Source organism: Staurois parvus, unplaced genomic scaffold (assembly GCF_062004578.1).
Source record: "Staurois parvus isolate SC_StPar_1 unplaced genomic scaffold, SC_StPar_1.0 ptg000191l, whole genome shotgun sequence".
Classification (NCBI taxonomy): Eukaryota; Metazoa; Chordata; class Amphibia; order Anura; family Ranidae; genus Staurois; species Staurois parvus.
The window spans coordinates 7,401,064-7,417,879 of record NW_028317987.1 but is presented as its reverse complement, the minus strand read 5'-3'; the positions used below and the strand labels follow the sequence as shown (position 1 = coordinate 7,417,879).

At 46.8% G+C, this 16,816-nt stretch overlaps 1 protein-coding gene across 1 annotated transcript in view; it reads left to right on the top strand.

The window, feature by feature from the left end:
• Positions 1–2,175: 2,175 nt before the first annotated feature.
• LOC149461948 (uncharacterized) overlaps positions 2,176–16,816 on the top strand; it is an 80,577-nt gene continuing 65,936 nt past the window's right edge. Inside the window, exon 1 of the mRNA XM_089677761.1 lies at positions 2,176–3,382. Within this exon, the coding sequence (XP_089533887.1) occupies positions 2,533–3,382 (850 nt within the window). The 5' untranslated portion in view covers positions 2,176–2,532. The remainder of the gene's footprint in view (positions 3,383–16,816) is intronic.

Below are 16,816 nucleotides of genomic sequence, written 5' to 3'. Positions count from 1 at the left end.
AGTGTGTGTGTTTCCTACAGATGGATCCAGTCATGGGAACCCACCAGAGAGATGTCCCCGTCCTCTGTATTCCCGGGATTCCATACAGGAAGGTCACACCATCCCTCACCATCATCAGGTAGATGAGGAACAATCACTGATAGTATCATTAGGATCTGTACATTATCTGCATTGTTACCATTGATGGCATTTTATTATATATTCAGAGTGGAAACCTGAGAGATCCTAAAGTTGACGTTAAAGAAGAGATAAAAGAGGATGAGGATGGGGGGATGGAGGAGTCAGAGCTTCTAAAAGAACACAAAGATCTGTACCAGGACACCATGGTGGAGTCATCTAGCTACAGGAATCCCCCAGAGAGATGTCCCCGTCCTCTGTATTCCCGGGATTCCACACAGGAAGGTCACACCATCCCTCACCATCATCAGGTAGATGATGACAATTATTGGTAGTTGTGATTTATACACAGCATGTTTGTTACAATTAGAGATGAGCGAATTATTCAAAAATTTGATTCGGCTGATTCGGCGAATTTCAGGAAGAAATTCGATTCGATGCGAATTTATTCGCTACGAAGTTAACTTATAAAAAGGGTTTCTAGGCTTCAGAGAGCCTTTAAATTAGTGCAGAACACTGTACCTTTAATTTAAATGTCCTTGGAGATGAGGAAGGAGAAGGATGAGAAGAAGGAGAAGGAGAAGGATGAGAAGAAGGAGAAGGAGAAGGATGAGAAGAAGGAGAAGGATGAGAAGAAGGAGAAGGAGAAGGATGAGAAGAAGGATGAGAAGAAGGAGAAGGATGAGAAGAAGGAGAAGGATGAGAAGAAGGATGAGAAGAAGGAGAAGGATGAGAAGAAGGAGAAGGATGAGGAGAAGGATGAGGAGAAGGAGAAGGATGAGAAGATGGAGAAGGATGAGAAGAAGGAGAAGGATGAGAAGAAGGAGAAGGAGAAGGATGAGAAGAAGGAGAAGGATGAGAAGAAGGAGAAGGAGAAGGATGAGAAGAAGGAGAAGGATGAGAAGAAGGAGAAGGATGATAAGAAGGATGAGAAGAAGGAGAAGGATGAGAAGAAGGAGAAGGATGAGAAGAAGGAGAAGGAGAAGGATGAGAAGAAGGAGAAGGATGAGAAGAAGGAGAAGGATGAGAAGAAGGAGAAGGATGATAAGAAGGATGAGAAGAAGGAGAAGGATGAGAAGAAGGAGAAGGATGAGAAGAAGGAGAAGGATGAGAAGAAGGAGAAGGATGATAAGAAGGATGAGAAGAAGGAGAAGGATGAGAAGAAGGAGAAGGATGAGAAGAAGGAGAAGGATGAGAAGAAGGACAGTTCTGTGACAGTTTCTGTCTATTTCTGACAGTTCTGTGACATTCCCTCCATACAGCGGTTGAAACATTGTATCTATTTATTCTTATTTTCATCCTACTTCTTCTTCTTCTTCTTCATCCTCATCCTCTTCTTCTTCTTCTGAGGATGAAGAAGAAGAAGTAGGATGAAAATAAGAATTCCAAACCGGCAAAAAGTGTATCTGCAGAGTTCCTCTATTTCTGACAGTTCTCTGACAGCTCCTTCACATGTACAGCGGTTGAAACATCTGTATCCTAAATGGAAACTAATAGATACAATGTTTCAACCGCTGTACATGTGAAGGAACTGTCAGAGAACTGTCAGAAATAGCGGAGCTCTCTGCAGGGACACTTTTGCCGGCTGATCTGGAAAAATCCGATTCGCGCACCCGAAGTAGGCAAATATTCGGATTCGCCGCGAATCGAATTTTTCCTGAAATTCGTATCGAATTCCGGTTCGCCTGGTTCGATTCGCTCATCTCTAGTTACAATGAATGTTTTATTATATCTTTCAGAGTGGAATCCTCGGGGATGATAATATTGATGTTAAAGAAGAGTATAAAGAGGAGGATGAGGAGTATGGAGTGATGGAGGAGTTTTCAGAAGGACACAAGGATATGATGGAGCCACCTAATACCAGGAACCCACCAGAGAGATGTCCCCGTCCTCTGTATTCCTGGGATTCCACACAGGAAGGTCACACCATCCCTCACTATTGCAAGGTGGGTGGGATGGAGCATCTAGAACATGGATTCATAGAGACAATGTGTGGAGTTTTTATGTGACCTTATATTTTACAGATTATATTTTCTCTCATTTCCTTGATTTAGAGTGGAGATCCAATCGATATAGAATTTGAGGTGAAAGCAGAAGAAGAAGAGGCGTATGTGAGGGATGATCAGCAGTCTATGGAGGAGGATGGAATAACGGGGACATTTATAGAGGAGGACACTCCTACAGAGATCAGCACAGGTGGGTCATGAACACTAAATCCATTCCTCCACCCATACTGCTCACTGATTGGTCCAGAGTAGGGCGGGGACTGGGTGATATCAGCCTGTAATCCCCTGGTCACTTTCCTGAGCTGTGTTCCCCATCTTGCCTGATGTGGGCGGAGTCCTGTTTGGGGGAACCAATCAGCTCCTGTCTAGTAATCCTCTTTGTCTTTGTATTTTAGTCCATGGCCGGGAGATGAGGAAAACCTCCGAGGATTGTCTCACTTTGTCTCCAGACTGGAAAGTAGAAGATGAGGACATCACACAGTATAGTCCAGGAGAAAACCCGGCTCCCTCCAATGTCCATCCGGCACCACCCAGTGTAGATGGACCATCAGATTCCTCGTATCCTGAGGAACCTCAGACTGTGCAGGACCGGGCCGTACTACCAACAGGGAAAAGCTTTTCCTGTCCTGAGTGCGGGAAGGGTTTCCATTTTAAATGCTATCTTGATGAACATAAAAGATCTCACACGGGGGAGAAGCCGTATTCCTGTATTGAGTGCGGGAAATGTTTTTCAAAAAAGTCTAATCTTAAAAAACATCAGAGGCTTCACACAGCTGAGAAACCATATTCCTGTCCTGAGTGCGGGAAAACATTTTCACAGAAGGTTCACCTTAGCACACATCAAAGACTGCACACAGGGGAGAAGCCATTTTCCTGTTCTGATTGTGGGAAAAGTTTTTTTCAAAAATCAGAGCTTGTTTCACATCAGAGATCTCACACTGGGGAGAAGCCATATTCTTGTCATGAGTGTGGGAAACATTTTTCATGGAAGTCCAGTCTTTGCATACATCAGAGATCTCACACGGGTGAGAAGCCATATTGCTGTCCTGAGTGTGGGAAATGTTTTTCAGTGAAGTACAACCTTTACAAACATCAGAGATCTCACACGGGAGAGAAGCCGTATTCCTGTCTTGAGTGCGGGAAATGTTTTTCGCATATGTCTAATCTTTACATACATCAGAGATCTCACACAGGGGAGAAGCCGTATCCTTGTCCTGAGTGCGGGAAATGTTTTTCACAGAAGTCCAATCTTTCTATCCATCAGAGATGTCACACAGGGAGAAGCCACTTTCCTGTCCTGAGTGAGGTGATTGTTCCTCACTGAAGTCCTGTCTTCCTGTACATCAGGGGTCCCACACAACCCTGGAGGTGTATTAGTGCCTTGAGTGCGGGAAATGTCTTCTAGATCAGCGGTTCTCAACCTGGGGGTCGCGACCCCTTTGGGGGTCGAACGACCATTTTCCAGGGGTCGCCTAAGACCATCGGAAAACACATATTTCCGATGGTCTTAGGAACCGAGACACCGCTCCTCCGTCTCAGGCGATGTGTGGGCGGGATGATACGCTGCTCCTGTCACCTGGCCACACCTCCGGGATCGCTCAGCAGCTCCGCCTCCTCGCCGCTGATTGGCCACCGGAACTGTAGCTCAGGAGAGGCACACAGGCGGCCAATCACCGGCGAGGAGGTGGAGCTTGGAGAGGAGGAGCCGACACATCAAAGAAGATCGAGGGAGCTGTCGGAGCGAGTGAAGAGGAGAGCGGCCAGAGAAGGAAGACAGCTGACAGGTAAGTGAGAGAGCGAGCCCAGGCTGGAGCAGGGGTCAGCAAGGTAAGTATCATTGGTGTCAGTGGAAGGGATAGTGCCCCATCATTTGTGTCACTAATACCAACGATGGGGCACTATTCCTCCCCCCACTGACACCAACGATGTGGCACTATTCCTCCCCCCACTGACACCAACGATGGGGCACTATTCCTCCCCCCACTGACACCAACGATGGGGCACTATTCCTCCCCCCACTGACACCAACGATGGGGCACTATTCCTCCCCCCACTGACACCAACGATGGGGCACTATTCCTCCCCCCACTGACACCAACGATGGGGCACTATTCTCCCCTCCACCACACTGACATCAATGATGGGGCACTATTCCTCCCACTGACACCAATGATGGGGCACTATTCCTCCCCCCACTGACACCAACGATGGGACACTATTTCCCCCCCCCCCCCGACCCCAATGATGGGGCACTATTCTCCCCTCCACCACACTGACATCAATGTTGGGGCACTATTCCTCCCACTGACACCAATGATGGGGCACTATTCCTCCCACTGACACCAATGATGTGGCACTATTCCTCCCACTGACACCAGTGATGGGGCACTACTCCCACTGACACCAGTGATGGGGCACTACTCCCCCCACTGACACCAGTGATGGGGCACTATTCCTCCCACTGACACCAATGATGGGGCACTACTCCCCCCACTGACACCAATGATGGGGCACTACTCCCCCCACTGACACCAATGATGTGGCACTATTCCTCCCACTGACACCAATGATGTGGCACTATTCCTCCCACTGACACCAGTGATGGAGCACTACTCCTCCCACTGACACCAGTGATGGGGCACTACTCCCCCCACTGACACCAGTGATGGAGCACTATTCCTCCCACTGACACCAATGATGGGGCACTACTCCCCCCACTGACACCAATGATGGGGCACTATTCCTCCCACTGACACCAACGATGGGGCACTATTCCTCCCACTGACACCAACGATGGGGCACTATTCCTCCCACTGACACCAACGATGGGGCACTATTCCTCCCACTGACACCAACGATGGGGCACTATTCATCCCACTGACACCAACGATGGGGCACTATTCCTCCCACTGATACCAATGATGGTGCACTATTCCTCCCACTGACACCAATGATAGGCACTATTCCTCCCACTGACACCAATGATGGGGCACTATTCCTCCCACTGACTCCAACGATGGGGCACTATTCCTCCCACTGACACCAATGATGGGGCACTATTCCTCCCACTGTCACCAGTGATGAGGCACTATTCCTCCCACTGATACCAACGATGGGGCACTATTCATCCCACTGACACCAATGATGGGGCACTATTCCTCCCACTGACACCAATGATGGTGCACTATTCCTCCCACTGACACCAATGATGGGGCACTACTCCTCCCACTGACATCAGTGATGGGGCACTACTCCTTCCACTGACACCAATGACGTGGCACTATTCCTCCCACTGCAAAATTACAGTTATGAAGTAGCAACGAAAATAATTTTATGGTTGGGGGTCACCACAACATGAGGAACTGTATTAAGGGGTCGCGGCATTAGAAAGGTTGAGAACCACTGTTCTAGATGAATGTTGCTGGACATCCCAGCTCTCATGTGGGGAAGAAGCACACCCTGATATACACCTCAGATATACTCCATGGCTGATCTTCATCATGGAAGGAACAGTCCATAAGGAGATGAGAGGCCCCCAAAGACATGGATGAAGTGTGGGACCGGGTTGGCCATACATATCATGAGGAGAATAAAAATGTCCTGACCTGTCATTGGCTGAGAACATTCTGTGGTGGGAGATTTCACAAACACTTGGAGATCTATTTAAAAATAAAAGAATGAGTTGAACGAATGTGACCAGCGTTCGCCCAGCTAGGATGAACATTGGCCGTATTTTATTTCATGCTCTGATATTCTTGGCTCCATCTAGTGGCCATAATGCAGTATTGAGATACTTTTACTGATTGAGGTATTTCATGAATAATACCTCATTATGGTCACTAGATGGAGCTGACGGTCATAGGAAATCAATGTGTTACATTACGGCCAGAATCTGTAAGGACTCGATGAATTTGTGTCACATTCGTCCAATTAATTTCTATCAGCAGACCCCTTACTCTCCTTCAGGCATGGATTCATACTAATACACTTCTGACTACAGTAGACATGGAAGGATAGAAGGTGATCTGTATGTAAGTCTTCACCTTGTAATACAACCAGTTCAGGTAAACATAAAAAGGAAAGGCAAAGCGTTTGTGTATAGATAGAAAACATTAGAAATACATTGTTCCCCTTTTTATAAGTGATCACATTCCCTCTGTTCTCAGCTGTATATGGGGAGGAGAAACAACAGCACAATTGTCTTCTGTTTACTGGTCTTCCTAGTGAATGGCTGAGTGGGGGGGTGTCAGGGCAAGTCTTATCATTGAAGGAGAGCAGGCTTTGTTTTCAGCATGGATGGAGAACTGACCACGATAGTGACAGGGAAGCAGAGGGACTGGCAGGATCACCGGGGATCTCATACAAAGGAAGCAATACAGAGAGAACTTTAGATTGTACGCCCCTTGAGGGTTAGGGACTGATGTGAATGTACAATATATATATAAAGTGCTGTGTAAATTGAGGGTGCTATATAAGTACCTATAATATATAAATAAATAACAGGAGATGTCTTCATACCAGGACATGGGACAGCCGGCACAGGAATATCACATCGACCCCCCCAAGCCATTTCTGACACTTTGTTTCCATGTAACAATCAGTATTTTTGCTAGAACATGTCTTTGAACCCGCAGTGCGCATGCGCTGGGCAGGGACAGGTTATGTGCTGACCGCACTCTGCATGTCCTCCACCATCCGAGATAAATGAAGCAAGTGGGGCAGAGGAGGGGTCCTGGAAACAGCAGCACTAGCTGGGGGAACACAAGATGTACAGTCGGTGCTAATGGTGAAAAAGAAGCCCACACAGCAGCCTCGGTCAGACCGCCAGTCCCCTCTTCTGCAGTGAACTCCTCCAGCCAAGATGGCACCGCTGCACAAAGCCACAACGCACAGCAGCCCACCACTGCAGCAGCCCTCACCTCCACCACAGACATCTCAGGAGGACACACTCGGAGACCCATTTTCCTTAGTCCCAGGATGAGCCCCAGCAGACGTCACCAGGTGAACAATGACAATTCTCCATATCCTGGATCACCTGGGGGGGTATTCATAGTGCAGCCTCCCCAGGGTCCTCCACCATGTCAAAACACAAATGCAGATAAAAAAATTTGATAAAAAGATACAGCTGTGTACGTATAAGTAAGCAATAAATGTCATTAAATATATATATATATATATACACATACAGTTGTGCTCAAAAGTTTGCATCCCCTGGCAGATATTGTGACATTTTGGCATTGATATTGAAATACGACTGATCTGCTCTTTTATTGAAGGATGATGATCACATGAAGCCATTTATTATCCAATAGTTGTTTGGCTCTTTTAGAAATCATAATGACAACAGAAATGGCCCAGATCAAAAGTCTCCGCCCCCCAGATCAGAAGTCTCCGCCCCCTGGAATGTTTGGCCTCGGTACAGTCACACAAGGTGACACACACACGGGTTAAAATTCCAATTAGAGGTTAATGTCCCACATCTGTGGCTTTGTAAATTGCAATTAGTGTCAGTGTATAAATAGTCAATGAGTTTGTTAGATCTTCCGTGGAAGCACTGACTAGGCTAGATACTGAGCCATGGGGAGCAGAAAAGAACTATCAAAAGTCCTGCGTAACAAGGTAATGGAACTTTATAAAGATGGAAAAGGACATAAAAAGATGTCCAAAGCCATGAATATGCCAGTCATCACTTCCACTAAGAAGTAGAAAATTCAGGGACCTTTTGATACCAAGCCAAGGTCAGGTAGACCAAGAAAGATTGCAGCCACAACTGCCAGAATAATTGTTCAGGATACAAAGGGAAACCCACAGGTAACCATAAGAAAAATCCAGGCTGCTCTGGAAAAAGACAGTGCAGTTGTTTTGAAGGTAGTTAGCACTTCTGCCTGGCAGTACTATGGTCGCCGAGTCAAAACCCAACCACGGCACCACCTGCCTGGAGTTTGCATGTTCTCTCTGTGTCTGTGTGGGTTTCCTCCGGGTACTCCGGTTTCCTCACACCCTCCAAAGACATGCTGGTAGGTGAATTGGATCCTGTCTAAATTGTCCCTAGTATGTGTATGTATGAATGTGAGTTAGGGACCTTAGATTGTACATCCTTTGAGGGTTAGGGACTGATGTGAATGTACAATATATATGTAAAGTGCTGCGTAAATTGACAGCACTATATAACTACCTGAAATAAATAAATGACAAGGATGTAATGGTCACAGAGGAATGGTGGTGGAGATCTCTCACAGTAAGAACACTTCCTTGAATGGTTCTATAAATAAAGAATGAATCCTGGAGGGAATAAAGCTGTAAAGCAATAAATAATATATAAACTGGGCCATCCACTTCATCCATAAAGACATTGTGATTGAAGATCTTCTAGATCACATAGAAGGAGGACTCATCCATGATTTCATACATTTGTTTGGAAGGATAGAACAATCCTCAGAAGGGAACATGTAGGATGACAGGAAAGGCTCCTGACTGGTGAGATCCTCCAAACATAATGATGACATCCATGAACTGGAGCGAGCTCGTTGGGGTGATAAAGCCAATCTGGAAACACTGTGTAGACGTTCTCCAAGAACTCAGCACACTCCAGGTGTGGAGAAAGTCTCCAGGTGGGTTTAGCCTGTCATTTATCATAGGTAGAAATGTCCACACATGGACTTCCACAGGGACCCCCAGACTACATATAGAACTTGGAGGTACCTGTAACATGGAACAGGATTTGGTGTTGCTGGAAGACTGGTGAGAGCAGTGGAAATTGCAGTTCAATGTTTCTGAATCGTGGGCTGGGGATGGGTAGCGGGTACAAAGCTCCCTGGGATGGGCACACTTTCAGGGACAGATACCAGTTCAGTGATGTGGTGTCACACAGTGCAGTGTTTATTGGTGCTATTTACAGGTGCTGTACAATGTTCCACAAAGTAACGGCAAAAACCAAGTAATTGGGCAACACTATTGGACAAGGAGTCATAAAACAAAATAGAAGCCATCTAAGAATGGCCATGTCCTGCAAACAAAAAGCAGAACCTTCCTTGGTACTACAGAAGGTCTATCCAAAATTGTGCAACTCTAACATCTCTACTGGCTGACCTTACAAAAGGGAAAGACTTGGTAATGGTAAGATGGTACCCATTGGCAGAAGAGTCTTCCCAAGTCCTGAAGAGGGCCCCCTTGTGCACACCCAGTACTGTACATCCCTGATTTTTCCAAGGATTTATGTGGTTCAAACAGATGCATCTGATGTTGGTATTGGGGCAATGTTGTCACAGGTGCATAATGGGGAAGACCACCCTGTAGTGTACCTGAGCAGAAAACAAACGTAATGAACATGGAAAGAAATATGCAGTAATTGACAGGAAATGTTCAGTCATAAAGTGGGCCTTGGATGCTCTAAGATACTATTTGTTAGGGTGAGTTTGACCTGATAGCTGACCATGATCCCCTCAATGGATGGCCCAAAAGAAGGAGACAAATAGACGGGTGAACTGATGGTTTTTGGCTCCTCAAGATTATCCCTTCATGGTAAAACACAGACCAGGGGCTAAGATGGGAAATGTAGATGCCCGGTCCCGGGTTCACTCCTGTTGGGCGACAGCTGTGCCAACCCTGGGGATGAAACAAGGGGGATATGTAGCAGAGTGTCTCAGAGGGAGCTGGGAAAATCCTCTTCTGGGTTCACACATCTCCCAGGCTCCTCCTCATACACCTATAGGGATCTCTGATCTTTGGTCCAGCTCAGGTTTCTCACACTTCTCCCCGGGTGTAATTTATACTCACCAGAAACATGCAGTCAGAGCTCTCATACCTGGGAACAGACAAGTCATGTCTGGAGAGATGGAAGGTTGGTGGAAGCTGTAAAACTGCATCTTTGGAGACTGACAAGCACTAGGCTTGCTCACCCTGATAGGACAAGAAATGGCCACTGCCCCAGTCTATAACTGGCCTTCACAGCAAGGAGCACTTGAACGGGCAACGCATGTCACACAACAAAAGAGAAAAGTTCCCGGCTCAACTTACCAGCCAGCCTGCAAACAAACCAAAGTACCCCGTCTAACAGTATGCGTTAAAAACGGGTTTAATGTATAGACCAAGGGCAGGGGGACCTGAGGGAGCCCACCCCTCTTTAACCACTTCCCGACCGGCCGTTGTATATAAACGGCCGGACGGTGGCAGTACAGGGTCGGGTGGCCGTTTATGAACGGCCTCCCCGCACCCTGCTTGTGCGCGCTCCCAGGGAGCGCGCAGCACCGCGATCCGGTGCCCGCTGTGTCCTCCGGACACAGTGAAACACCGATCGTCGGACGGGACCTCTGTACGAGGTCCCGATCATGTGATCACTGATTGGCCAATCAGTGATCACATGCAAAGTAGTAAGCAAGATGTCACTTCTGACATCATTGCTTACTATGTGTGAAATCTGTGAATGATCACAGAGGTCACATGGTACAGGGCTATTCACAACAGCCTTGTACCATGTGACAAGCTGTGACCAATCACAGCTCACTCAGTATTTCTCAATGAGTGCTTTTACATCCTATATGGGTATAAAAGCAATCAGTTAAAAAAAAAATCTTCATCACCCCCCACAAGTAGTACAGTGTCACTATGGTGACACTGTACTGCTAGGGTGACAGTATGTAAAAAAAAATAAAAAATAATAATATAAAAAAATTAAATAAAAATGTAAAAAAAATGTTTAAAAATTATAATTTTTGGTTATAAACTTTTTTTTTTTTGTGTTTTTGCTAAAAAGATAACGGAATACATTTTGGCAAAGATGTATGATGAAATATTATTTATTTGCAAAATTTTATAAAAAAAACACTTTTGTTCAAAATATTTGGACTTTTTCATTACATAGCAAAAAAAATAAAAATCCCAGCGGTGAATAAATACCACCAAAATAAAGCTTTATCTGTCTCAAAAAAATGGTAAAAAATTAATTTGGGTACAGTGTTGCATGACTGCGCAATTGTCATTCAAAGTGTGATAGCGCTGAAAGCTGAAAATTGCCCTGGACAGGAAGGGGGTAAAAGTGTCCGGTCTGGAAGTGGTTAAAGGTACAGGAGCGCACCGGACACCCAGCGTATAGCACAATGGCAGCCAAGGTGTCCAGTGTGTCTCCTCCCCAACAATTCAACAGAACAAAAAATGGCCACTGCCCAAGTTTTGCCATAAAACCTTCCTTGAAGAGAGAATCCAAGACCACCTGGACAAGGGGCAAGTGAGATTCCCATTCAGTGCTATGTATCACTATGTCATCCAGATAGGCTGTCACTGAATTAATCTTTCTGAAGTCATTACAGAACCTCAAAGTACCGTCTGGTTTTGGGACTAAAATGATAGGACTAGACCAGTCACTATTAGACCCCTCAATGATGTCTAGCTCCAGCATCCTCTTGACTTTGTCATTGATGTCCTTTCTCCTGGCTTCAGGAATCGGTATGATTTGAGTTTGTCACGGTCCCCAGGTTCAGTAATATCATCCTAAACCACTGAAGTCATACCAGGTAACTCTGAAAATGTGTCTCTGTTCCTTATCAGGAACTCTCTAGCTCTCTGCTTTTGGGAATGAGACAGTCTGTCTGGAATTGTGACTTCAGGGACTAGAGGGGACTCAGTACTCCCAGGAGTTACAGGGGCAGACCCCACAGTCAGTGCCACCCTTTCCTTCCAGGGGCATAACATGGTATATCCAGGGGTACATGGTATATCTGCTCAGGATTTCTATTATCCGATTCATATACTTTGTAATTCCCCAACTCTTTTAACCACTTCAAAGGAGCCTTTTACTTAGCCAGGAACTTGCTTTCAACAGTGGGAACCAACACCAGGACCCGGTCACCAGATGAGAAAACCCCATTGTATATTCTTTGTTGGGCTTCCTGGATGTGAACTTCGTGTTCTTCTACAATAGACGTGATCGCTGTAATCCTGTCCTGCATATGAGAGATATACTCAATGACACCTTTGTGGGGTGCCTGTTCCCCCTCCCAGGTTTCCTTGGCTATGTCTAGGAGCTCCCGAGGATGATTCCCATAGAGTAACTCAAATGGAGAGTGCCCCTTAGAGGACTGGGGAAGCCCCACCAGGCCATCAGTATGAGGGTGTGTCAGGGATAAAAAAGCATGCCCACAGTGACTAGATAACCGAGGCGTGCACATGTGTGACTGGGGTACAGAGGGAGTGAGGGGGACTCTGAGCATATAAGGCTGGCCATGATACACATTCACAGCTCGCACTACCTCTGGTCACCACTAGAGGGAGACTCCACTCCAATCCAGCTGTCTGACCACACACAGGCAGATACAAATCTTATATACAATCTAGTGAACTCTAAGGGTTGGGGAGCAGCTCAGCAATCACACACCCTTCCAGGATTCCTCCAGCTATCCTACAAGCAGGACCCCAGTATTAATCACTCTTCCACTGTCCACACCCCCCCCCCCCCACACCAGACACACCACAAATGGTAGCTTGCCACCACCCAACAGTTTGTCGCAGACTGGTCTGCTGGGCCTCCACACACACAGATCTCCGTCTGGCAGATCTGCTGCCTTACAATCTGCCAACAAGCAGTGCAATTGCATACAGATTGGCAATGAACTTAGACTGAAGGTGGGAGATTTATGCACACCCCCAGATTTATATGACACATGTACTGGTGGTCCAACCAGAACCCTCCTGGCCCCAGCAGGCCACACCACCAGATTAATATGACACATGTACTGGTGGTCCAATCAGAAACCTCCAGGCCCCAGCAGTGCACACCCCCAGATTAATACAACACATGTACTGGTGGTCCAATCAGAACCCTCCTGGCCCCAGCAGTGCACACCCCCAGATTAATATGACACATGAACTGGTGGTCCAATCAGAACCCTCCAGGCCCCAGCAGTGCACACCCCCAGATTTATATGACACATGTACTGGTGGTCCAATCAGAACCCTCCAGGCCCCAGCAGTGCACACCCCCAGATTAATATGACACGTGTACTGGTGGTCCAATCAGAACCCTCCAGGCCCCAGCAGTGCACACCACCAGATTAATACAACACGTGTACTGGTGGTCCAATCAGAACCCTCCAGGCCCCAGCAGTGCCCCCAGCCCGGAATTCTCACCAATGGAACTCTCCAGTGAAATCTTCTCTCATCAATTACTAGCCGGATTCTCTCTATTACCTCCTGTAGGTACAAAACTCCCCCAAATCTCTCCCCTCCTCACCATCCACTAGAAATTGGAGGAATTGTTTCTTCTTCCTGAAATCCAGACCTAGAGAGGAATAGAAAAGAACCAACAAACCCCACAAAGTCTTTTTATAGAGATTTATTCCATCAAATCCAAACTATTCTACACATATTTATTCCATGGAATATGAAGAGATTTTTCTATCAATAATCCCATCAAATCTGCGTGTTTATTGGACTTTATTCCCAGCAATAATCAATCAGGAATCCATGCCAGCAATCATCAGATCAATAGGAATGTTTCCAATATCCAGTGATCACGGTTTGATCCTCCAACATAACCAGTGCACAGAATGATAAATCTATCCCATGAAATGGATCTTATTGATTGGTTGATGTCATTGATTGATCTATTGATTCCCTTCTATGATAGAATAGATTGATTTCTCCATGTATTGATCATCCTCTCCATATATCTCTTCACCTTGTCTAACATCATACAAATCCTGAATGCTATAAATCTCAGTCCTGTCCATGAATTGTATGTGACTCGGGTCTTTATAATACCATATACTGGACTGTTACTTCATTCCCTATTTTTATATCGTCTTCTTACACCTGTCCTGATGAAGTGACACTTTGAAGCCATGAAACGCGTTGATGGTGTATTTTACATTCACTTGTCCAGTAAACTCCGACCTTCTGAAGAAAACATTTCAGAGTTTCCTCCTTTACTATGGGCTCCTCTGCTGACCTAACCCTCATTTTTTCTTGAGGTGAAAGTTCTCCACCGGGATCCAAATCCTGCTTAGTATATGATGATCCGGAATTCCTCGATGACCATGGAGGGTGACCACCCATTGACTTCAGTGAGGAGAGGGACATATTCTCCACAAGTCCTCAGATAGGTTGTCTGATCCCTGGATGGGTTCCCACAACCTCCCAGATGTGAGTCCATGCACCGTACTTCTCCCCATCTTCTAGAACCATCTCCCACCTTCTTGTATCCATCACTACACTCAGTACCATCTCTCCCATGGTCTTTTATCCTCTTTTCCTGTCTCCTGATGGTTTGGAGGATTTCTACATATTGCTCTCATGACAGGTCTACTTTAGTTGTATGCAGTGGGGAGGGGGAGGAGTACACAGACAGACTCCTCCCAGTGTTGGTTTATGAGGGGGACCTATTGGGTATTCTGCCCTGTCCAATCACAATATCCCCTGAGGAGCCCCCACTGTGTGCAGGTACCCCCCAGACATGAGACTGTCCTACAATCTGGTCATTTCCTGATAGATCAGATGACAAAGTCATATCTATGAGGGTCTCTGTCATGTCATGTCTATGGGCCCCTTATTGTACTATAACCCCTCCCCCTCTTGACCTGTACTGGGAAATATCCGGGCTGTGATTGGTGAGGACAATACTGCTGTTATCTCCAATATTGTTCTATGGGAGGGATTTGTAGGAAGATTCTGTACAGAGGCTCCTATTCATTCACAAAACTGAAGCCCAGGAAACACCCTTTACTATGCTTCAGTGAATGAACACAGGAGTGATTGGTATCGATCATTCACCAAATCAATTTAGGAAGGGGCTGGTAAACATGACATGACAACCCCCCCACTCTCCATCCAGCAGCTGCAGCCAGTGTAGGGGGTAGGAGGGGAAGTCAGGCAGCAGCACTGCACAGAGGGGGGCTGGGGCATCGGTAGGAGGTCCCAGCACAGGAAGGGAGTTTCAGTGATGGGGAAGTATTTGAACATTTTGATCTTCTTGTGGCTCCCCTGCAGCAGCTGAAGCCAGTGGGAGGGGAGAGGAGAAGCCAGATGCAGGGGAGCCACAGATGGAACGGTGATGGGAGGAGGGGGGACGGGTGCTGTGGGGGGATCAGTGCAGCAGAGGGAGGATCAGTGCTGTGGGGGATGGGTGCTGTGGGGGATGGGTGCTGTGGGGGGATAAGTGCTGCAAGGGGATGTTAGAGCTGTGGGGAGCCATCTTGGAGGACAGGCAGAGGGGCTGTGGAGTGGAGGGAAGCTCAGCAGACCAGGCACTCATAGTAGAAGGGGGAAAGCCATGACAGTATGTTGTAGTCACCTGACCAGCTGGAGGCAGTTCTGTAGGTCAGTAGGACATCAGTACATCCATGGCAGGGAAAGGGTTCAAGTGCCACCTAGGGGCCATTGTTCAGTAACAACGTTTTTCATCATCTCAATGGCACGCCCCATTTTAGGGCTGGACATGTTGGGTATCTATTGACTCGGCACAACCTCATCTTTTATATTTTACAAGCAATTGGTAAAATAATGTATTTGTGTTCTCAAACATTACATTTAGTGTATTTTGTACTGATGGAGCGAATATCATGTGACATAAAAAATCAGAACTCTCACCATTGTATTCTCCAGGGCCTCTGATGTCACAGAATAGATGTTTGGGGGTTTATCTCATCTTCAGGACCAAAATCTGCATTTTCCCATGTGTGCAAAATCATGCAGAAACAGCTCTGGCAGTGAGAGGGTTAATGTGGGCTAGATGGGATCACTCTGCTGGGGTCACACTGTACACATTAGAGCGCCCCCTAGCTGCAGCCTGGTAATAACATTGCTAGGAGGTCTATTCACTGCTACATACTTCCCACCTTTATAGAAACATATTCTGCAGCACAGTGGCTCAGTGGTTAGCACTTCCTCCTAGCAGCACTAATGTCATTGATGCTGCTATCTCAACCACTTCCCTACCTGCCTGGAGTTTGCATGTTCTCCCTGTGCCTGCGTGGGTTTCCTCCGGGTACTCCGATTTCCTCCCACACTCCAAAGACATGCTGGAAGGTAATTGGCTCCTGTCTATATTGGCCCCTAGTATGCGTATGTATGAATATTAGGGACCTTAGACTGTAGGCTCCTCGGGGGCGGGGACTGATGGGTAATATGTAAATTGATGTCCCTATATAAGTAGCTGTAATCATCTAGGAGTCTGTCCATAAAACAATTGCACAGCAATACACCCGGTGAATGTGCCTGTCATTCCCTCTGTGTGAATGGGATGGGGGGAGTAGAGGGAGTAGGCTCTGTGCTGGGCGGGGTGAATGGTTTCCATGGATATAAAATGGAGAATACCACATTTGGCAATAAGATGGTTCTAATTTCTATGATACTTAGCGCCACCTAAAGGCCAGAAAAGTATGGCATTTATTTATTGACTTTGTAAAATCATCCTTGCCCCGAGGTGGATGCTGCACCCATCCCCCTCCGGCTCCAAGTGTGAGAACTCAGCGATCACGTGATTGCTGACCATGAGTTCTCACAGCCATTCTGAGCAGAGAGCGGTGACTGTCAGTCACCGTTCTCTGCCCTGCCCCCCCCACACTCACTGGGCTGTGGAGGGGGAGGGTGCGGCTGGTCCAGACTCTGATGTCGGGATCTTTCCCCAGCCTGGACCGGCTGAGTGACGTCAGCTGACAGCGGGCTTCACCTGAAAACGGGTCACAGGAGATCAGAATGAACTG